This window comes from Blennius ocellaris, assembly GCF_963422515.1.
Source record: "Blennius ocellaris genome assembly, chromosome: 20".
Classification (NCBI taxonomy): Eukaryota; Metazoa; Chordata; class Actinopteri; order Blenniiformes; family Blenniidae; genus Blennius; species Blennius ocellaris.
The window spans coordinates 11,263,741-11,283,350 of NC_137669.1; the positions used below are offsets into that span (position 1 = coordinate 11,263,741).

The 19,610-nt window shown below is 44.6% G+C and overlaps 2 protein-coding genes across 3 annotated transcripts in view; one reads left to right on the plus strand and one right to left on the minus strand.

The window, feature by feature from the left end:
- dync1i1a (dynein cytoplasmic 1 intermediate chain 1a) overlaps nucleotides 1-9,587 on the minus strand; it is a 46,401-nt gene extending 36,814 nt beyond the window's left edge. Inside the window, exons 1-7 of one of the 2 annotated variants that reach the window (XM_080516457.1) lie at nucleotides 9,470-9,587; nucleotides 9,312-9,359; nucleotides 8,120-8,254; nucleotides 7,805-7,907; nucleotides 7,129-7,216; nucleotides 4,414-4,473; nucleotides 4,131-4,246 (exon numbers count right to left, since the gene is read on the minus strand). In XM_080516457.1, coding sequence (XP_080372583.1) covers nucleotides 4,131-4,246; nucleotides 4,414-4,473; nucleotides 7,129-7,216; nucleotides 7,805-7,907; nucleotides 8,120-8,239 — 487 coding nt within the window. In that variant the 5' untranslated portion in view covers nucleotides 8,240-8,254; nucleotides 9,312-9,359; nucleotides 9,470-9,587. Of the gene's footprint in view, nucleotides 1-4,130; nucleotides 4,247-4,413; nucleotides 4,474-7,128; nucleotides 7,217-7,804; nucleotides 7,908-8,119; nucleotides 8,255-9,311; nucleotides 9,360-9,469 lie in introns of those variants that run through there. The other variant, XM_080516458.1, reaches the window with a different exon arrangement.
- Nucleotides 9,588-10,832: 1,245 nt separating this feature from the next.
- Nucleotides 10,833-17,986, plus strand: pdk4 (pyruvate dehydrogenase kinase, isozyme 4). Its single transcript, XM_080516465.1, has 11 exons — nucleotides 10,833-11,177; nucleotides 11,405-11,546; nucleotides 13,302-13,373; nucleotides 14,322-14,506; nucleotides 14,715-14,804; nucleotides 15,135-15,212; nucleotides 15,356-15,432; nucleotides 15,528-15,626; nucleotides 15,822-15,935; nucleotides 16,258-16,371; nucleotides 16,616-17,986. Exons 1-11 carry the CDS (start codon nucleotides 11,060-11,062, stop codon nucleotides 16,745-16,747), a joined length of 1,221 nt encoding a protein of 406 aa, XP_080372591.1. The 5' UTR covers nucleotides 10,833-11,059; the 3' UTR covers nucleotides 16,748-17,986.
- The last annotated feature ends 1,624 nt before the right edge of the window (nucleotides 17,987-19,610 follow it).

A 19,610-nucleotide genomic window follows, 5' to 3' on the forward strand; every position in this document is an offset into this window, starting at 1 on the left:
CGTCAGAGGTTTGTGGTCAATTTATAATCTAGTCCTTTTACTTTGAAAATTTGTATTTTATAGATTGTTGATTCAGATGTAAAATTCATGACCTGTTGAGCTGCATTAAAAAAAAAAAAAAAAGCATCACCGTAAACTCTATCATTAGAACAACATGCCGATTATTTTATAAATTGGGAGTTTTGTTATATTTGTAATGTGTTTACTCCTGTGTATGTAGGTGTGCACATACGCGTTTCCGTTTATGAATCCGAGCGCTTATACTTGAACCTTTTCAGGATTAATGTGTGGACATGGTGTTTCCCTTGTAATTAAAAGCCATTAGTAGTCCACCAAAGGTCAAAAGAAAACCGTGAATATACTCAAGAAGCGAGTTTCTGACCGACTCCATACTGAAGCTGCACTGAGGCTGAAAACTAATGAGCCAGAAAATATTGCAGAGGCAGCAGAGGAATCATACACACACACACACTTTTGCATGTTTGAATGCACAAATATTAACGTAAACTCTTGACCCCGTGAACTTTTCACCGTAAGAAGGGGGTTTTCCTGCGCCACAATATCAAATTATGAACACGTTCTCACGGGGTTGTACGTCTGAGTGCCGACTTCTGGTTCACCGCCAACAATTGGCTTTTTAATATCAGAGCTCCATTTGCCTCTCTCTTCCTCTCCTCTGTTGAATCTCTGCTGACCACTCATTTTGTCTTCACCTTTCTACCTTCTCTCTTTCTCCCTCGCCCTCATTTTCTGGCAGTTTCACTGGCAACTTTCCGCCGCAGCCAATTATGAAGTCTTTAAAGGCGCCGCGGGGCAAAAGCAATTTAACTACCAACTCGGGTCACGCCCCGCACCACTCCCTGCAAACCTGCTGCACACTTGTGCATGTGCACCGTCACATGTACTACTTCCTATCTCGCCAATGTCTCAAGTAAACACACACACACACACACACACACACACACACACACACACACACACACACACACACACACACACACACACACACACACACACACACACACACACACACACACACACACACACAGATCGCTATCTGCAGATTGGGATCAGTAAAGTGGAGCTGCTAAAGTTCTGGCTTTCACATACAAAGTGGCCAGCTGACGCTCGCTCCACAAAGAAGGGATAAAGAAAGAAACACAGAGGAGGTGCCCGACATTTTTATTTACTGTGTGTGTATAGAAGACGAGTTCAAACGCCTCGGATCAACCATCCAGAATAATCTACAGGAGGAGTGAAGCGGAGCGGGTGGACACGGTCGGCGCAGGATGGAAAGATAGCAGCAAGAGTGAAAGGAAAAGTTGACAAGACAGTAGTGAGGCCTGCTGTAATGCACGGTTTGGAGGCAGCGGCCACGTTTAAAAGGTCAGGGCGCTGAGCTGGGGGTGGCAGAGACGAAGATAAAGGACGGGGAGGAAGACCTCGGGATAGATTGATGGCCGTAGTGAAGGAGGACATGGAGATTTGAGATTGAAGGCAGCGGTCCGCAATCTCAATGGAAGTGCGTTACTGTGTTATTCACTCCACAGGCAAATTATAGTCTGATTTAGGTGCAGCAACTTGAAGTCAAACACAACTGAGCCTGAGAATTTAACTGAGTTGTAGTTTAACTAATTCGCAGATTTGAAAAGGTCCGGTTTCCCCCCCACAGTCCAAACATCCCAGGGCAAGACGCTCGGAGCAAGGCATCGATCACTGCAATGATGAAAATATTATTTTTGTATGTCAAGGGCTTTCGCTGCAGCGTCGTGCATCAAGTCGATTTTTTCCTGAAAAGCTTCTCTTTAACAAGACGTCGACACGGTGCGATACGGGATTTATCCACTCGAAACAACTGCTCAACACATTCCGTTTGACCTACGGAGGCAAGGTTACCGTCTCACACACACAGACACACACCGCGGCTGACCCCGCTTCATTTCCCCACCATGTCTTTACACAAAGCATCCATCCCTCTCGACAAGCACGTCCATTCATAGGAATTAGAAAAGCAGTAGAGAGCTGGAGCCAACCGTGACTGGGGCTAATCCGATTGCCCGGCACAATGGCCGCTCGGTGCAGACGGATCAGTGAGCAGCCAATGGGAAGAGACCGTACAGGCACGGCAACACATCACAATTAAATGGAGGCAAATTGGTCACGGAAATGAAAAACCTAATGATTAACTGGGTTAAATGAGAGTCACACACACTCAAACCTTGTGGGAGCATTAAAACACAAACTCTTGTGCGGAAGAGAGACGCATGCAAAGTTTCGATCAAATCCAAATTGACGAAGCTGCATTCAGGCTCCCAACACACACCCTTTCAAGAGGAGATTCAAGTCACCCTCGTGGCGGCAGATATGAGACCTGACGGGGTCAGAAGTTCACATGGAGAAAGACATGTTGATGGTTTAAAATAGCTATTAGAACACATTCAACATAAAAATCCTCGAACAAGTCAATATTAAGTGATTCTTCTTAAACTGTAGGCGATAGCTTCACTTCATAAGCAGCCTGTAGCAAACGAGGACGTGGTGTGCATGTGTTGCGAGTTGGGTTTCGTAATCAACAACAGGAACTGGCCTGAACAAACAGAGCCAGAAATGCAGGCAGGTGCTACCATCTGTGTCTTTTTTTTTTCTCCTTCCTCTGTAGACACACAAGCTTTGTGGTCGTCTGCAAAGGAAGGGTCTCCTGAGGCCAAGGTCACCTCCCTGCAGACCACCACAGCTCCACTCTGGTTCCCAGATGTTCTCACCCACACACACTCACACACACACACACACACATCAACACGGACCTCCTGAACATGCTCTTGGAAGTTAAAAACAAACAAACCTAAATAGGCCGGCGTACAGAACCGCTGCAGGCGCTCACCACTCGCAGTGTGCAGTTGTGTATCTGTGTACACTGGCTACTTGACATGTATATAAGTAATTTTGCATTTTAATTTGCCACATTTAGCATCTGCTGCATGTTTGTTATGTTTTATACACAAGGAGGCACATGTGCTGGTGCACTTGTTGAATAAATGATCTATTCTTGGGTCTGTCAAGGAAACGGGAGGGGGTGGGGTGGGAGCAGGCCATCTAAATGCTGATCAGTACAGACATGTGTATGTGCATGGTGGTTTGCTGGTGAGGGCGGGGGACTGGAATCCACACCAGACCATCTATTATAATGACAGGAAGCAGGAAGTACAACCCCTTCACAGTCACATGGCTGCCAGCTGTCTTGGCAACTTGAAGAAGGAAGACAGAGAAGATGATAGGGAGTGTGTGTGTGTGTGTGTGTGTGTGTGTGTGTGTGTGTGTGTGTGTGTGTGTGTGTGTGTGTGTGTGTGTGTGTGTGTGTGTGTGTGTGTGTGTGTGTGTGTGTGTGTGTGTGTGTGTGTATGAGACATATTAGTACAGTCCAACACGTGAATGAGACATTACCGGATGAAAGATCCGCATTTGCCAACAGCAAAAGCACATCCCGGTGGAACACCTCCAGCGCTCCTCTATCCAGAGCTCCATGCTCGTCCGTTCCCCAGCAGAGAAAAATGTTTGAAATCTTTGAGCCTCAATTTGGCAGCCGCTGATGTTTTGACCATATGGATCTGATTAGTAGCTGCAGCTCGGGCCCACTCACAGACACACGAATATGCACGTATATATATATATTTTCACATGTATGCGCACACACAATCTCACATCCTCGAGAGCATGAAGCCACACACATACACACAATCACAGCCACACACACACACACACACACACACACACACACACACACACACACACACACACACACACACACACACACACACACACACACACACACACACACACACACACACACACACACACACACACACACACACACACACAAAAACACGTTTGTGTTCAACACACAAAATTTGAATGAACTGAAAGAAAAATCTTTCCATTTCGTCCACAGTTGTAACTCATGCAAATAAAAAGGTCGCCACATGTAGATGCGACACACTGTAATTCTTCACGGTCTGTCAAATGATCTGAGGTCAGTGGTATGCGTCACAGTTTTTATACCCAAGAGACGGAAGCATGACGCCTCTTCTCAGCTTCTCCCGACGCGCGAGACCCGTTAACATGCAAACATTCACCTTCAGACAGGTGGGCGGTGTGTGGCGTCTGGGTCTCTTTGCAGTAAGAGACCACCTCCTTAGGAAGGAAGTCCACCTGTGTGATCTTTGAGGCCCCCAGTCTCTGCAGCCTGCGCCTGGATAAGAAAGAAGATGTTCTCCTGAGGGTTGTCGCGCTGAACAAAAGCACCGCATCGTCCTGTTGACTGCTAAACTTAAGAGCAATAAATATTGTTTTGACCGTAAACTCAAAGTGTTTAACATGATCTCTAATAAGACAGTAAACAAGAAGAGAAAGATGTACCCGAGCTCAGAATCAGCCTGCAGCTGCAGCACAGAGGGGTCTGTGTCCCACTGCAGTGTCCTGATGTCACCGAAAGGGGGGGCAAGAGAGGACATGCATGTTTACAATCAGACACATTGGAACAAACACACACAAACAGAGTACACAGAGTGGCACACAAACACGCAGCAGCACATGTATGTGCACACACTCGCCCACAGACCACTTATCTAGAAAACAGCGAAGCACAGAAAGTCCCATCCAACTACATGCAAAGATGGAACTGCTGATGGAAAAATGTTCAGATAAGTGGATTCAGCGTGGGAGAGCTCGACATTAGAGGAACATTAAGTTCCAGCGGATGTCAATAGCAACAATTATTTAAAGATCTCTGTTCGTCACTCGTGGTAGATTTGTTTGTTTGCGCTGAAACGGCTTCACAAACGGTGGAACAACGTTGATTCTTAGGTGGTGAAAGCCAATTGATGATGACGCTTTTCTGTATTTTCTCAAATTATAGCAAGAGGAACCTGCAGTATGAGCGGCGTGACTTTGCAAAGCGGTGCAGCGACGGGCTGACGGCCGGTGCAACGACAATCTCGCCCTCACTCCTCAAACCCCCAGCTACGTACTGTACTCCTTTAGCCTGACACGCCGCCGCTCTACAGCAACAGCGGTGACACTTTAAGCAGCGCTGTCAACCCTCTGGGGACCGAGACGACTTCCGTGGCTTCGCTCATGCGAGCAGAAGTCTTTCAACCTGGTATTAGGCGAGACAGCGGGGCATCAGACGGGACGGCGTTAGAGCCGGGCGAAGAAATACGGCGGCGAGGGGGGCACTGCAACTGTTTGGATCTGAGGAATCACAATGGGAGCACGTCGATACGACCCCTGATTGCAGTGTGCCTCTGTGTTCGCTGTGAAGGTAACCTCGGATAAGAATAAAAAGGTGGTGGTTGTGAGGGGTGGGGTGGGGGGGGTGGGTTCCTGGGTTTGACGTGAAAATGCTTACCTTGAGCTCTGTGCTTGGGACTTGTTTTTAGAGAAACCTGACCTAAGGAGACACACACACACACACAACCACAGATGGAGAAGCTCAAAGTGGCATGCCATCATCCAGGGTGGATTTGGGGGCAAAACATGTCCTTCATTCCAGGGATTAACTAGCTCACTACTTTGTAAACTCCAATTGGTAAAAGCTAAAAAGAAAAAAAAAAAGAAAAATCGTACATAATGTCATTTCATTCATGTAAAGGACTTCATTTATCCCCCAATCCCACCCTGGGCCGTACCGGAACAACACACCACCAATGACCCCGGAGGGCGCCACTCACACAGTCAGCTGATGAAGCTGAAAAGCAAATGTGAAGCGCTTGATGACCACCCTTATGTAGAGAGCATTCACCGGAGCGGACGTGTGAATAGTTGTGCTGCTGATCAGGGGAGCAATGAATGCATGAGCGAAGAGGTAAATGCAAGAAAGGGTACATGAATGACACATGGGCGAGTGAGAGCTGCGATTACAGCCCACAGGACAGAAGGCGGCGTGTCAGTTATCTTCCTACTCATAAACTCTGGCCGGTCAAATCATTAAAGCACAACTGTGCAATTTAAAGGCTCCAGTTCAACGGCTATTTCTGCATTTACAGTGGAAATAATGCGAAGCTTTGCTCGAAATCACTTCATAGGTTTCAATTGTTGTCAATATTTGACTTTGTACAGTGGTGTCGTGGTTAGCACTGCCGCCTCACACCAAGTGTATGCATGCATGTTGTTTTCGCCAGGCGGTCCAATTATCTCCCATAATCGCAAAGGCGAGGATGTTACAGGTTCATTGGTGACTCTAAATTAAATATGTGTGATTTTGTGTTGGATATAGAAGATGGATAAATGGGTAGTTCTCACTGGTGTTGATGTGTTTCTAATGTTTTGTCCTTCTCATGCATGTGAATTAAGTTGTAAAAGTATGCGACCGCTGCTTATTATAACGTCAAATCAGCTGACGGCTGACCGCAAACCACAGCCTCAAAATCTGATCATCTCGAGAAAAATCCCACATTATTCCCTCTATAACGACACGGTTTAAGACGGAGCTGTACTGGAGGACTTTAAACTTTATACCAATCACGTTGGCCAGCGAGGGCATTTCAACTATTGACTCTCCCAGGCTGCTTTCTGAAAGTTTCCACGACTCAATATTTTCACACGACCACATTGCTATACTGCTAAAAGTAGAGCCAAAGAGGCTGTCGGGATGAAGCGAGGCACCTCTGGGTTAACTACGAGAAGCAGTGGTCATCAAAACAAACTGGACGCCACGACACACAACAGGAAGCACATGTCAAACCTAACAAGGACACTTCAGTGACACCCATCCTTACCTAAACCTTTAGTGCCATTGACAAGGAATAGAAAGAACAATATGCCGTAAATAGTCACAGCCAGAATCATCTCGACAGTTTAACCCTTCATGGTAACTGTTTCGCATTTACAGCTGACTGGTGACTTCTGACCAGGGTCAAACCTCGGCCCTCAGTTTGAACATGAATCCGAAGCAGCTGTGAAACATCTGATTATCTACAGATCATTTGAAAATATTTCTTCAATAAGTAGTTGTTTTTTTTTCTTTTCCACCTCCTGAAGGTACCGGATAGAAATGAATAAACTCCCTGAACCAGGAGAGACTTCTGATTCTGATCACTTAGGAAAATGAAGTGGATTTTTCTTTGAGCGTACCTGCCTGCCGCTCCTCCATCAGCGGAGTCCTGGCTGCCCGTCTCACTGGGCGTGCTCACCGATTTGGACGGAGACACGGGGGTCGGGACTAAATGATGAAAAACAACAAGTATCGGACATTATAAACCAGTTTAAAAAAAAACTGGGAAGAAAATCAGCCCAAAAACAAGTGACCAGCAAAGTGATCAAATAATTCAAAGACAAATGCGCAAATGAAGTGTTGGGGAAGTGTGTGTGTTGCTAATTTCTTCTCATTTTTGAGTTGGAAGAAGGATTATAAATATCTAAAGCTAATAATAGGAAGAGCAGTGACCCAGATTTTGAGGTGTTGAGGGTGTTATTACAATTTTAGACCACTAGAGAACAGCGGTAATCCAAAAGCTTGCAGGAGATGACAGACACTCCAGGGATTCAACTCTCATCTTTTAGATTCAGGCTGAAGCAAAGAGCATGTGGGTCAGTCACTTCAACTTCAAACAGGGTACACAACTCTGCTATTTTGGTTGCTGTATGGAGCAAAACACGTCTTTTACTCTATCTGATATTTATATACATCTTGTAATTAGCCAATGAGTTACTGTTTCTATTGCCGCTTCCTGTGCGGAAACCTTTTGCGTCACAACCAGAAGGACGGTCGTTACAGATGATGCGGATTATATGCAAGAAGGATACAAACCCAAAGGAGGCTCTGGTGAAATGCCAATGCTCTGCAGCAGGGCTTCAGTCTCCCTGCGCTTGCGATCCAAGTCTGAATCTTCTGGGGCGGCCTCCGTCTTCTGCTGGATCTCCGTCTGCTCAGGACACATAGAGGAACCCATTGCTCACCCATCACAGCGACAATACAAAAATAGCCTCATTACTTATGCGTAACAATCAAATCGTGCACATTTTGATCCAAAATGTCAACACCAACCTTGTGTGACACACACAAACACACACACACAGCCTGGGCCAGTTTACGGTCTCGGGTGTGACGCACTTGTGTACTCACTTTTTTCCTTGCCTCTTTCTTCTTCCTCTCCTCCTCCTTTCTTTTTTTCTCCTCCCTGATCTGGGCGAGGCGCTGCTTCTTGCGCTCAAGCTCGGCTTTTAGGTCACTTTTGTCCGACATTGTGTCCCTGTGGGGCTTAAGTGACACAATACAGGGATGAAATACGCCTGGCACTGGGACAACATGCTATGCTTTCATTAGATCACGATGCAATAGAGAAAAGTATTGATTTATGCACCAAGCTTGAACCAGGGTGCAGATCTTTAAAAAAAAAAAAAAAAAAGAGCACAGTGGTTGTAGCAGTGATGACTTTGGACTTTATTTGAAATGATCATATTGAGAGGATGTATGTAATCAAGATCAGTTCCTGTATTCAGAGGTTGTGTGCATCAAACCCCATGTCCTACAAGTCTGATACGGAGCCGAGCTCCAACATATACCAGTTTCACACACAGGTCATTGTTCAAGTAGGTCAAAATATGTGGCACTCTAAAGAAACTGCACTGTTCTCAGGCCCTAGGTGGGGATAAAAAACAAAAAACAGCTGAGGAATCATCAGAACTAAAATAAAATAAAATGCAAAGATTAAAAAGTATGATGGGATGAAGAGCGCAGATAAGCTGTAGTGATGCATATAGACTGCTTCAGGTGTGTACACACACACACACACACACACACACACACACACACACACACACACACACACACACACACACACACACACACACACACACACACACAGTACTTGTGCACAAGGATTTCCAAAGCAGCCATACAAATCTTGCACAGTGCATTGCACATTTGCACATTGCAATACTGTGATTCAATGATAAGGCTTGCAAACAGTTGCCAAGCTAAAATACTAGCATTAAAGTCTCACTGTAAAGGTAAATAAACTAAAATGTGCAACACTGTGAAAATAACGATCTGTGTATGAGATGCCACGTGCAAAGAAAGGATCAAATGCATATGCATAACGACTAAAAGGCCATTTAAAAGTCAGGATGAGTGCTAATGTTAGCAGAAAATTAAAACCTTTGCAGCTAGCTAATTCCAAGCATGACAGCGTGTTTTGCTGCGATGCGTTCACGGCCCAGTCACAAATCCTGAAAAATCTCAATTCTCGTGCGTATTCGGTCAAATAAATAGACGAGATCGTCATCAAAACATGGTATTTTGTGTCCTCCCGTACCTTCTCCACGGAAAATGATGTGTCACCGGCAAAGATGCTGTCTCACTGCTGCACCTCGGTTAAAAAAAATAAATAAAGAAAAAAAACAATCAACACATCCTCCAACGCTGTGTGAATGAAGGCGTCTGCAGGCCTCCGGAGAGGATGATCACACCCACCAGCGGAGCAAACGAGGCATTTCTGCACAACCAAAAGGCACATAAGACAGGTGCACAGCACGCTGATACATCCCGAGGAAGAGGGGAGATGATGTTGAGGAGGAGGAGAGGAAATCCCACCTCCTCCAACACGCACAGGACCCGGCGGGAACTACCCCACCTGGTGGCCACATGGAGAAGTGCGTCTGAGTGGAGGCAAAGGATGCACATGTTTACTGATTTTATATTGTGACGTCCATCACAAATAATAACATTTGCAGGAACTAGTTCAATAAAATTGAACTTGGCTTTAGGCCCTGGTGACAAAAGTCAATAAAGTGGGATAGAAAAAGAAACTATCATGATGACATCTGACTCCTGTGACCTCCTGTGACCTCGTGTGACGTGTTGTGCCCTCTGACCCCCTTTGATTTATGTTTGACATCGACCAGTGCCCCTGCAGGAAACTCCACATGGTTCAAATACATTGTCCCGAATAACCTTGAACATATGTGTGCCAAGGGATTTTGATAACATGATAAGACTTCAGATAAAAAGCTGAAATGCAATGTCATTCTTTTTTTTCCACAAACCAATATCTCAGGACCACTAATAGACTTGTTTGTGGACCATTTCCATAGATAAACTGCTTGGGGTGTATAATGGATGTGGTTACCTCCTGCAACATATGTTGGGGGAAAGTTATGTTTTTGTCTGCATGTATTTTAGTAAATAAGTAAGTAAGTAAGTAACATTTATTTATATATCACGTTTCACAGTCAAAAAGCCACAAAGTGCTTCACAAACACAGTTAAAAACATCAGAAAGTACAAAAATAAATATATATATATTACCTACTTTTTCACTGTCGGCCAATCGCATGCCAATTCACTCTCACGGTGCATTTAAATATAACAAGAATAAGAGCAAGAGTACTCGAGTATAGCGCAAGAGCATTATTATTATTATTATTAATAATAACATTAGTATTAATATTATTATTAGTAGTAGTAGTAGTAGTAGTAGTAGTAATAATAATAATAATAATGATAATAATAATAATAATAATAATAATAATAATAATAATAATAATAATAATAATAATAATAATAATAATAAAGACATCTGTTAAAAGATTATATTACACTAAAAACGTACAGTTTACTAATCTGACCGCTCGGGGGCGCTCTAGGAAAACTTTACAAAGCTGGACCACAGTGTTGTTGATTGACTCCGCCCAAACTCTTGCCGCTGATTAGTTGATTTGTGCGTCAGTCCTTTGTCGTCTCCGCCCACAGCTTCGTTTACTCGTCGCTGATTGGTCTACACCCAGTGTCAGTCTCTCGAGCTCTCCGCCTCCACACATCAACGGTCGTCCCCTCAGTGTTGAAGCTGGCCTTGGAGGACAACGAGCAACTTGAAAACATGGGAGGAAAGTGCCGGAGGACGCTGAGGAGCTCCTAAACCAGCCTCCCGTGAGATGCTCTGAGGGGCCTGATGCACGACAAGTCCCGCCCGACGAACGTCGGCAATCTGGATCGCGTTGCACCCGCAGAGAAGGACCGTTCGTCCCTGATCCGCTGAGCGCGGAGGGTCTCCGGAGGGGGCGACATGAAGTTCGCACAGTTTCTGCTCAAGAACGGCTCGGCGGCGGGCATACCGAAGCTGGTGGAGAGGTTCTCCAAGTTCTCCCCTTCTCCACTTTCGATGAAGCAGTTCATCGACTTCGGTGAGTGTTGTGTACAACTTAATCCCCCCCCAATCTGTTGCTTCACGTCGACGGGTCGCGTTCGTCTCTTTTGTACGGTGACAGCTGAGATCACTGACCGGCAGCTGGAACCCGCTGACGTTTACGACCTCAGGTTCACACCCAGAGGCCGTGTGTTCTCGGGGGAACTTGGCAGATGTGTGAGCTCCGTAATGTCTGTCGTGATGCTGTCCCTCATGTGACCGCAGGCTCGGCCAACGCGTGTGAGAAGACCTCCTTTGTGTTCCTGCGCCAGGAGCTTCCTGTCAGGCTGGCAAACATCATGAAGGAGATCGATTTCCTCCCAGACAAGCTCCTCGGCACTCCATCCTTAAAGCTCCTCACCAGCTGGTAGGATGGCAGGAACAGCAGGGCAAGAGGGACAACAAACTACTTTAACCTCTTGTTCATCCATTCATTCATTCATTCATTCAAATTACTGCTGTTATCGAAGTAAAAAAAAAAAGTTACATTATGTTTGAGATCTTCAGTGTTCTGGTGTTTCGTTGTGTGGTGATTCAGCTTCAACTGGTATTTGAAGCACAATTAATTTTAACATAAGTGAATGAGAGTAGTTATTCGTTAACGTGAACTACAACCCCAGAAAGAACTGGTTCAATCAACACCGTCAGCCCCTCAACACAAGAGCCACTGGAGTGTCCTTGAGCTCTGCAGGGGGGGACGGTCAAACCCGCACTCTGAAAGCCATAAGCACAAAGCAGATGACCAGAGGTCACTGAAGCACTGTCTTTATCTCACGTCAAACGCTCATATTCACTGTCGATACTCTACAAATCTGCTCTGTTTGCACAAGCCTCCTCTATTTGTAGGCAAACATTACTATGCATGGCGTTTTTCTAGTTTTTTTTTTTCTTTGTAAGTTGTGTCACTGCCTGTTAAATAATGAATCAGATCCGTTTCCCTCTGTGCACTGTCGTGCTCCACAGCTTTGATATGGGAGTCTGCTTTATGACCTTTGGCTGAACTCTTTGCCTTACATTGAGATAGCCTCGCATTGAGATAATGTATACATTATTATGATAAACGCTTCAATCGTACTTCAGAGTTCTCAGCGTGTGCTTGGCTGGGATGTATACACATCAATGCACGTGGGAGCATATATCATCCTACCAGCATATGTCTACCTGTGTGTGTACATACACACGTCAAGGTACATTGTCATCCTCGTTGTACGGTACATATCTACTTCTCGTGATCACAGTGTGCTGCACACAGGGGTGTCGTCAATTAATTGTAAGCTGAGAAGCTGTAATGGTTTTTTTTCTCTCTCTTGTGCTCATGAGATATTAGACAGCCCACCTTCTTTTTCTGTCTACATAACACAATGAGCATTACAGATCCACGCTCGGCCTGCATGACTGAAGATCTCAGCAGTTTTTTTTTGTTTTTTTGGGGGGGAACAGCAAGTCTTGTGTTGTTTGTTTTTCCACCCCAGCATGCACTTCCCAATAGCATCATGTTAAATCCCACAGTTTGTTTTTTTTCTGCTGCAGACTTTACCCTCATGTGTTGATAATGCTCTACGTACAAGACGTGCTTGAAATACAAGTCCTCACCCCACCCCCAACTTTTTTTTTCTTCTCTTCTTCTCCTGCTTCACAGGAATCACCTCAGTGGCTATATTTGCCGCGTTCTGCTCTTTCAAACTCTGTTGATGAAGAATGTGCAGTCACACACACCCCGATTTGAAATAGTCTATTTTAGGAGGAGAACCTCTTGGCAACTCTGAGGGCTCAAGGTCACTTGACGGGCAAACTCGGTGCGTTGTGTTGGTGGCCACACTGCAAGTCACCTTTCACCTAGTTTCTTCCAAAGCGGGACACAGGGAGCTCAGGCTTCTTCACCCACAGGCCTGGGTGATGCATCTTTAGAGCGTCCCGCAGTTTTTATCAAACGCATTATGTCAACACACTGTCTGACTACACGCATTTAATAAGAAGCTCCAGGTTTGACACTTTCACATCAAGTCATACATGTCATCACCAGAGCACATGCTTTTCTTTTTGAATACACAAAACGTATTGATTTTTTTTTAGGTCAAGTAGATAAGCTAAGGTTTTAACATGCGTCTTTTGTACCCGTCAGGTATTCACAGAGCTTGCTGGAGCTGGTAGACTTTTTAGAAAAGGACCCTGGTGAACGGGAAGTCCTCACAGGGTAAGTTATTCACTGACGTTTTGCGATAACCTGTACAATAATTACAAGTTAAGCATGTGTCCGGTTATCGTGCCACGAGTCTGCTAATCCAAGCCACGCGTTTTGATCTGTTGACTGTGAGGCTGAGCGCCTCGGCTCCCTCCAGAGTGTGGTTGCACTCTTGTCTTGTCCACGTCTGAAAAACCAGTGCTGACTGTGGAAAAAAATCTCAAGTTACGTCATCTGTGTTTGCATAACTTACTGGAAAAGCACCAAATGCTACTGTCAGGCTGAAAGTTTTAAGGTTAATTATTTTCACGCCAACAGTTCAAACAAACATGTTCTAAAAGGGAAACTGCAGCAACCTGTCTTATCTTGTTTATTCAGCTCATCCCTTCGTCCGGTCGGTTTGACTTTCTCTCAGCTCCTATACGGGAGACGTTGCTTGAGTTGCAGCCTTTTTTCCCAACTTTCTAATCGACTATCAGTAATGTAGATACTGAACCACCTGTCATCGGACTCTCGCACTTCAAGAGAGAACATGCAGACTGGACATAGAACGGGCTCGAGTCAGGATATGGAGCATATGGAGTGTTCTCAGTTGGTAACTGGAATGGGTGACCTCTGCAGGTCTCTGGTTAAGGCCTTTAACCCCCGACTGCTCAGGTTGATCCGTAAAAACTTCTAGATCAAACATGGGGATCAATCACACAGCCTACAGTGCAAACCCCATGCATGTGTTTAGTTTACTATATTGAGCAGCGTGTGTTCTTAATGCCATTGTGCACAATATCCCCTGAAGCATGCCGGGCTGGGCTATATGCTGATTATATACTGTGGTGTAACGCGAGATGTGGCTTCAGTATGTTGGTACCGTCGAATTCCTGGTTTTGAAGGGCAGCCTCTGCTGAAATCCTCACGTCGTAGATTCTTGTCATCGTGTCTCCTCTCCCCGTGTCTGTGCTCAAGCTTCACACAGACGCTGGTGAACATCCGCAACCGGCACAACAACGTGGTGCCCACCATGGCCCAGGGAGTGGTGGAGTACAAGGACGCCTTCGGCGTGGACCCCGTCACCAACCAGAACGTCCAGTACTTCCTGGACCGCTTCTACATGAGCCGCATTTCTACACGCATGCTCATGAACCAGCACAGTCAGTATAGCACTCTGTGATTAACTGTGAGTTAAGCAACAATGGTTCTTGACACTCAGATCATGTCAGTGGAAATAAAGAGAGAGAGAGAGAGAGAGAGAGAGAGGGAGGGTGGGAGGGAGAGAGAGAGCCTGTGGAGTTGACTCTCGAAGCAGTAAAGGTTTTGTTCACATTCGGTATCGAAGTACACTTTGTTTGTGTCTCGTAGCATTAATCTTCGACGGCAGTGTGAACCCAGCCCATCCTAAGCACATCGGCAGTATTGACCCCACCTGTGATGTAGTGGAAGTGGTAAAAGGTAACGAGTGTAATTCCTTAATACACACACACACACACACCTCCACACAGTTATCTATTTTATACAATTATTCGTTTCTACAGATTAATGACTGACTTTTTCTTATGTAAGGGTATTGCGGCAATATATTTAGTGTAAGTAAGCGATGTTATCACTTATCACAATGTTTATGGTGGTGACAGACTCACCTTTGAATGTCGTGGAAATTGCTGCACTGTGAGAGAAGAGGCGATATTGACGTGTCCTCGCGGTGATCTGCACGTAGCGATGTGCCCGGTGGTTTCAGTACTGCAAAAAACAACTGCTTGATGCGTCGTTTCAATTTTGCAGATGCTTACGAAACCTCCAAAATGCTGTGTGAGCAGTATTACCTCACCTCCCCTGACATGGAGATCACAGAAGTCCACTGTAAGTCTTTACCACGACTCCGAGTCCACTCGTTTCTCCTGGTTATACTTTGTTGTGTAAACATACCTTTTTTTTAACTCTGAAATCGGTGTGTGACGGTGACTCCCAGCCTTGACGAATCATATCGTTGAAATGTTTCACAGCTAAAAGCCCTGGCCAGCCTCTCCACATTGTTTACGTGCCGTCCCATCTCTACCACATGCTGTTTGAGCTCTTCAAGGTAAAGCATCCAAACGAGGCTTAAGGGTAAAAGAGCCAGAGGGAGTCCCACTGTGTGTACTCTGACTCGTTTTGTGATCGACCCCTGTCCGTCAGAACGCCATGAGAGCGACGGTGGAGACTCACGAGACGAGCCCGACGCTGCCTCCGATCAAAGTTCGTGTTTCTCTGGGTGCCGAGGACCTCACTATCAAGGTAGATGAGGGCCGCTTCGGCAAATCAATAAGGGAAGGACTGTGCACACAGTTTCCTATACGTTCGTATATATATTTACTCTCAGACGTATTGATACATTTGACGCTTTTCAAATGTCAAATGATAAAGTTCACTTGAGTAGAAAATTGCTGTTCCATCAGGAGGACTCTCTTGATATCTTTTCTTTATTTCTAGATGTCTGACAGAGGAGGAGGAGTTCCTCTGAGGAAGATCGAGCGTCTTTTCAGCTACATGTACTCCACAGCGCCCAGCCCTGTCCACATAGACAACTCCCGTAATGCACCTCTGGTAGGAATCCAGCCTTTTGTCACCTTTTAGTTCATTCCAAAATTCTTTCGTGCCATTTCTTTATCAATAGATGCAAGTCTTAGTTTGTCAATACTGACACTCCTCCGTTTCAGTAGTTTTTCTAGTAGTCGTCTTCTTGCTCTGAATCAGCAGCTGCTGCTTCTTCCTTTCTTGGACTTAATGTAGGACTGAAGGTTGAGACTCACCGCGACGTCTTATGGCATTTTAAGACGACCTGTTCTGTCGCCAGCTGCTCGGCTGGGCGACATTTTTTTATTCTTGTTCTCGACGAATAACATCACGTACCTCTTCTCCGCTTCAGGCCGGTTTTGGTTACGGTCTGCCCATCTCCCGGTTGTATGCCAAGTATTTTCAGGGCGACCTGCAGCTGTACTCCATGGAGGGTTACGGCACCTCAGCTGTCATATACTTGAAGGTGAGAAGCGACACATACACACACACACGCACACACACACAGATGGCAGATGTAGAGCAGTTGTACAGTACAACTAATGTGTGTCTCGTGGTAAGGCAACCACATGTTAAACATCACAAATCAGATGTGTGTGGTTGTAATTATGCACAGACGAAACTACACAAGTGCGCCTCTCATTCATCGGAGCATGACAGTGTGTTAAGGATCCAGAATAATGAGTTCCCTTCTGTGCTTGCATGACCAGGCGTTGTCCTCGGAGTCGGTGGAGAGACTTCCCGTGTTCAACAAGTCCACCTTGCGGCATTACCAGGCCAGCATAGAGGCAGACGACTGGTGCATGCCCAGGAAGGACCCAAAGAAGCTCGGGACGCACTGATGGCGGACCGAGGGTTGGAGGACGCGCTCAAAGAGTTTGACTGAAAGATCCATTGCATTATGAAGGAGAGGGAGGAAAAGGACGAGCCTGTACTGTGGGAGACGGAAGGTGACTTCACGCCTGAAGCGTGTTGCTGGACTGAAACGAATCTGGATTCCTCTCTTTAGGTACAATAGAAAGCTGCTTATTTTCAATTCCAGACAGATAATTTCACAGCAATAACTATTGTTAAACTGTTTTGTTCCGATCCTGATTTCACACCAGCTGCAGGCTTTTTATCCTCCCCGAGTTGATTGTTTTAGACGACGACACGCTGCTACCTATCACAGAACAAGTCAAGTAATAAGCTCTCAGTTATTTCACTCAAAGGCAAGCAGACTAACTGCACTTAAACGTGTTTCTGTTTCAATGCCCCATCATGCAACAGTTTTATGTACACCTTGTTTTAAGAGGAAATGTGTATTTTTTTTGCACTCATTATGTTTGTATCAGTGCTGCAGACTGTCCAGCCGAAGTTCACTAAAGTGTTGTCACTAGAGTGTGTTGACCTCAGCATGAACGGAAAGGGAGCAAAGTACGCTTATAGTGGTTAGATGTCATCGGCATTATTGCTTCACACTGCATTTTATTGTGTGCATCAACAAAATTATATATATATATATAGATTTTTATTTTTTTCCTCCAAATGAGATCCAAGCAACTTAAGATGAATTGTGTCAGTCACTAAACCTTCAGTCTGATTTAGCAGTTTCCCCTGAAAGCTGAATTTATAAAAGCTTCAATAAAAGTATATGTAATGCTACAAGTGTGTATTATTAACCGATACTAACTATAAATTGAGACAGGCTATTTCTTTTTAATGATTAAACATTGTTAAAATTTGCATCATGTTTTTATGAAAAGTGCTACCTAGAACTTCACAGTTGATCTCTGTACATTTCAGCCACACAACATATGTTTAACAATAAAGTTTGTGTTGATCTGCACGCAGGATTACACACATTCTTAATGAAAGCGCCGTGCAAGATGTCAGAGATCTGTCTTTCATACATTCAGGCTCCTTTTAATTCAACACCTTTACCGTTTGCCACGAGTAACTATTATGAACTTGAAAAGGAGTTTTCCCATGTTCGGTTTGATTTCACCAGTTGTCCTCAAAGTGTTTTTGTGCAAGTGTGTGGTTCACCACTGAAAGGACCAGTGAATGTAGAAAATAATAAAGTCAAATTTTTTTAACAACTCATTGTGTGTTATTTAATGTCACTTTATTTAGTTTTTTAATTTTTGGGGGGGAATCTGTTTTCTCCCAGTCAGTGATTAAACAGACTTTAGCACCTTGCGAGCCTCATCTGCCGCTGCTCTCCTTCGCAAAAGTTGTTTTCCGCCCGGTGCCTCCCTCCCTCCACGGCTTGTTTTAGGAAACTTTGCTCCGTCAGTCACCGTAACAGACCAACGGCTTTTCATGGCCAGCTGCCAGCAGAGGCCAAAAACAGGCCGCCCTGTTGTGTTTCCCAGCTTCATTAGCGTGTCCAGTAAATGTCCCGCTCTATTGTGCTTCGGTGGTCTTTCTCTTGTTTTCTTCACGCCGCTTTGTTTTACAGTTTTAGCCATGATTTGGAAGAAGATTCTGTATTCAAGATTATTCCTATAGATGATAAAAATAAATGAGGTCACTTTTAAGTGTTACTCCGTGAACCTCACTGGTTTATTTTAAGATCTCAAGCAGCCAAGTGTGACCGTTAAGTCATCCAGACAATGTTCTCTCCAAAAAAAACGTCTCGTACGCATGCAGACCTCCAGCTTAACAACTTGGACTTCTTTATTCTCAACCACAAAAAAAGCCTTTATCATATTACCAAGTTGTTCTAATATACTCGTCTCCCAAAGGTAAGTATAACAATCTTAGGTGTGTGTCATTGACTTGTATCTATGGCAAAGCTGTGACACAGGAATGTACCTAATGACTGCATGCACGCTTGAAACACGATAACACACAGGAGTGGCTTTACATTTCCATTTTGTTTTTTTGTTTGTTTTTATGTGCGGTAATGTATAGTTTAAAAAGTTTCTTCAAACTTCATGTGTACAAAAGACACATTTTTATGGTCAAGGTGACTTTATTAGTGCCAATCGATAGATTCTTGGTGCAGCAGGAGAAGGCATCTGGCAATACATTCTGATACCTGTAAAAACGGACGTGGATGAGCACTTACAGGCTCACTGACGGCATTTAAAAGTGAATTAATAACTAAAAAGCTAATATAAGAGATCTGTTAAAAAAATAAAAAGGGACAATAAGTCGATACTTATTGGATTGCACTTGATCAATGGTTTGTCCCTTTATAATAATGGACTTTTAAAATTAAAGGACACGTCTTTGGTCTTAGAAATGTTGACCTGGAGGTGTGCGTCCTCACGCCACTCAACAGTCGTCAGTGACAGGACCTTGACTCTTTGCATTTACTTGTACACAGTCAGAGTTCTCGGTGTATTTTACAATAAACCGATCTTTGAAATGTGCTCTGACACATTAATTTATAGAAGAAATAACAATGGTGAGAGCACATGACCATGTGGAAGACCACGTTTTTGTCAGATAAACACCCATTAACTCTGACCCCCTGTGTTTGTTAAAAAGTCTTAAAATCCAGTCAAACAAGGTTATTGCGCAGGTAAAAATGTTCTAAAAGGCTCTGGGTTAAACTGTGTGGTTGAATTGTACTAAAAGCAGAAGGGGGGGGGGGAAATCAATGAATAAAATCCGCATAACGGCCACTCCCGTCTACATGCTTAACTACCTTGAAGTATGTTAACGTGATATACAGCATGGGCAAGGACATAAAAGTCTGCTTCAGACATACTC

Bases quoted from the DNA above. Each gene is read 5' to 3' on its own strand.
- pdk4 (XM_080516465.1), top strand. From the start codon at position 11,060: ATGAAGTTCGCACAGTTTCTGCTCAAGAACGGCTCGGCGGCGGGCATA. The intron at 13,374-14,321 runs GTAAGTTATTCA...TCTGTGCTCAAG, and splicing joins GAACGGGAAGTCCTCACAGG to CTTCACACAGACGCTGGTGA. The intron at 15,433-15,527 runs GTAAAGCATCCA...CCTGTCCGTCAG, and splicing joins TGCTGTTTGAGCTCTTCAAG to AACGCCATGAGAGCGACGGT.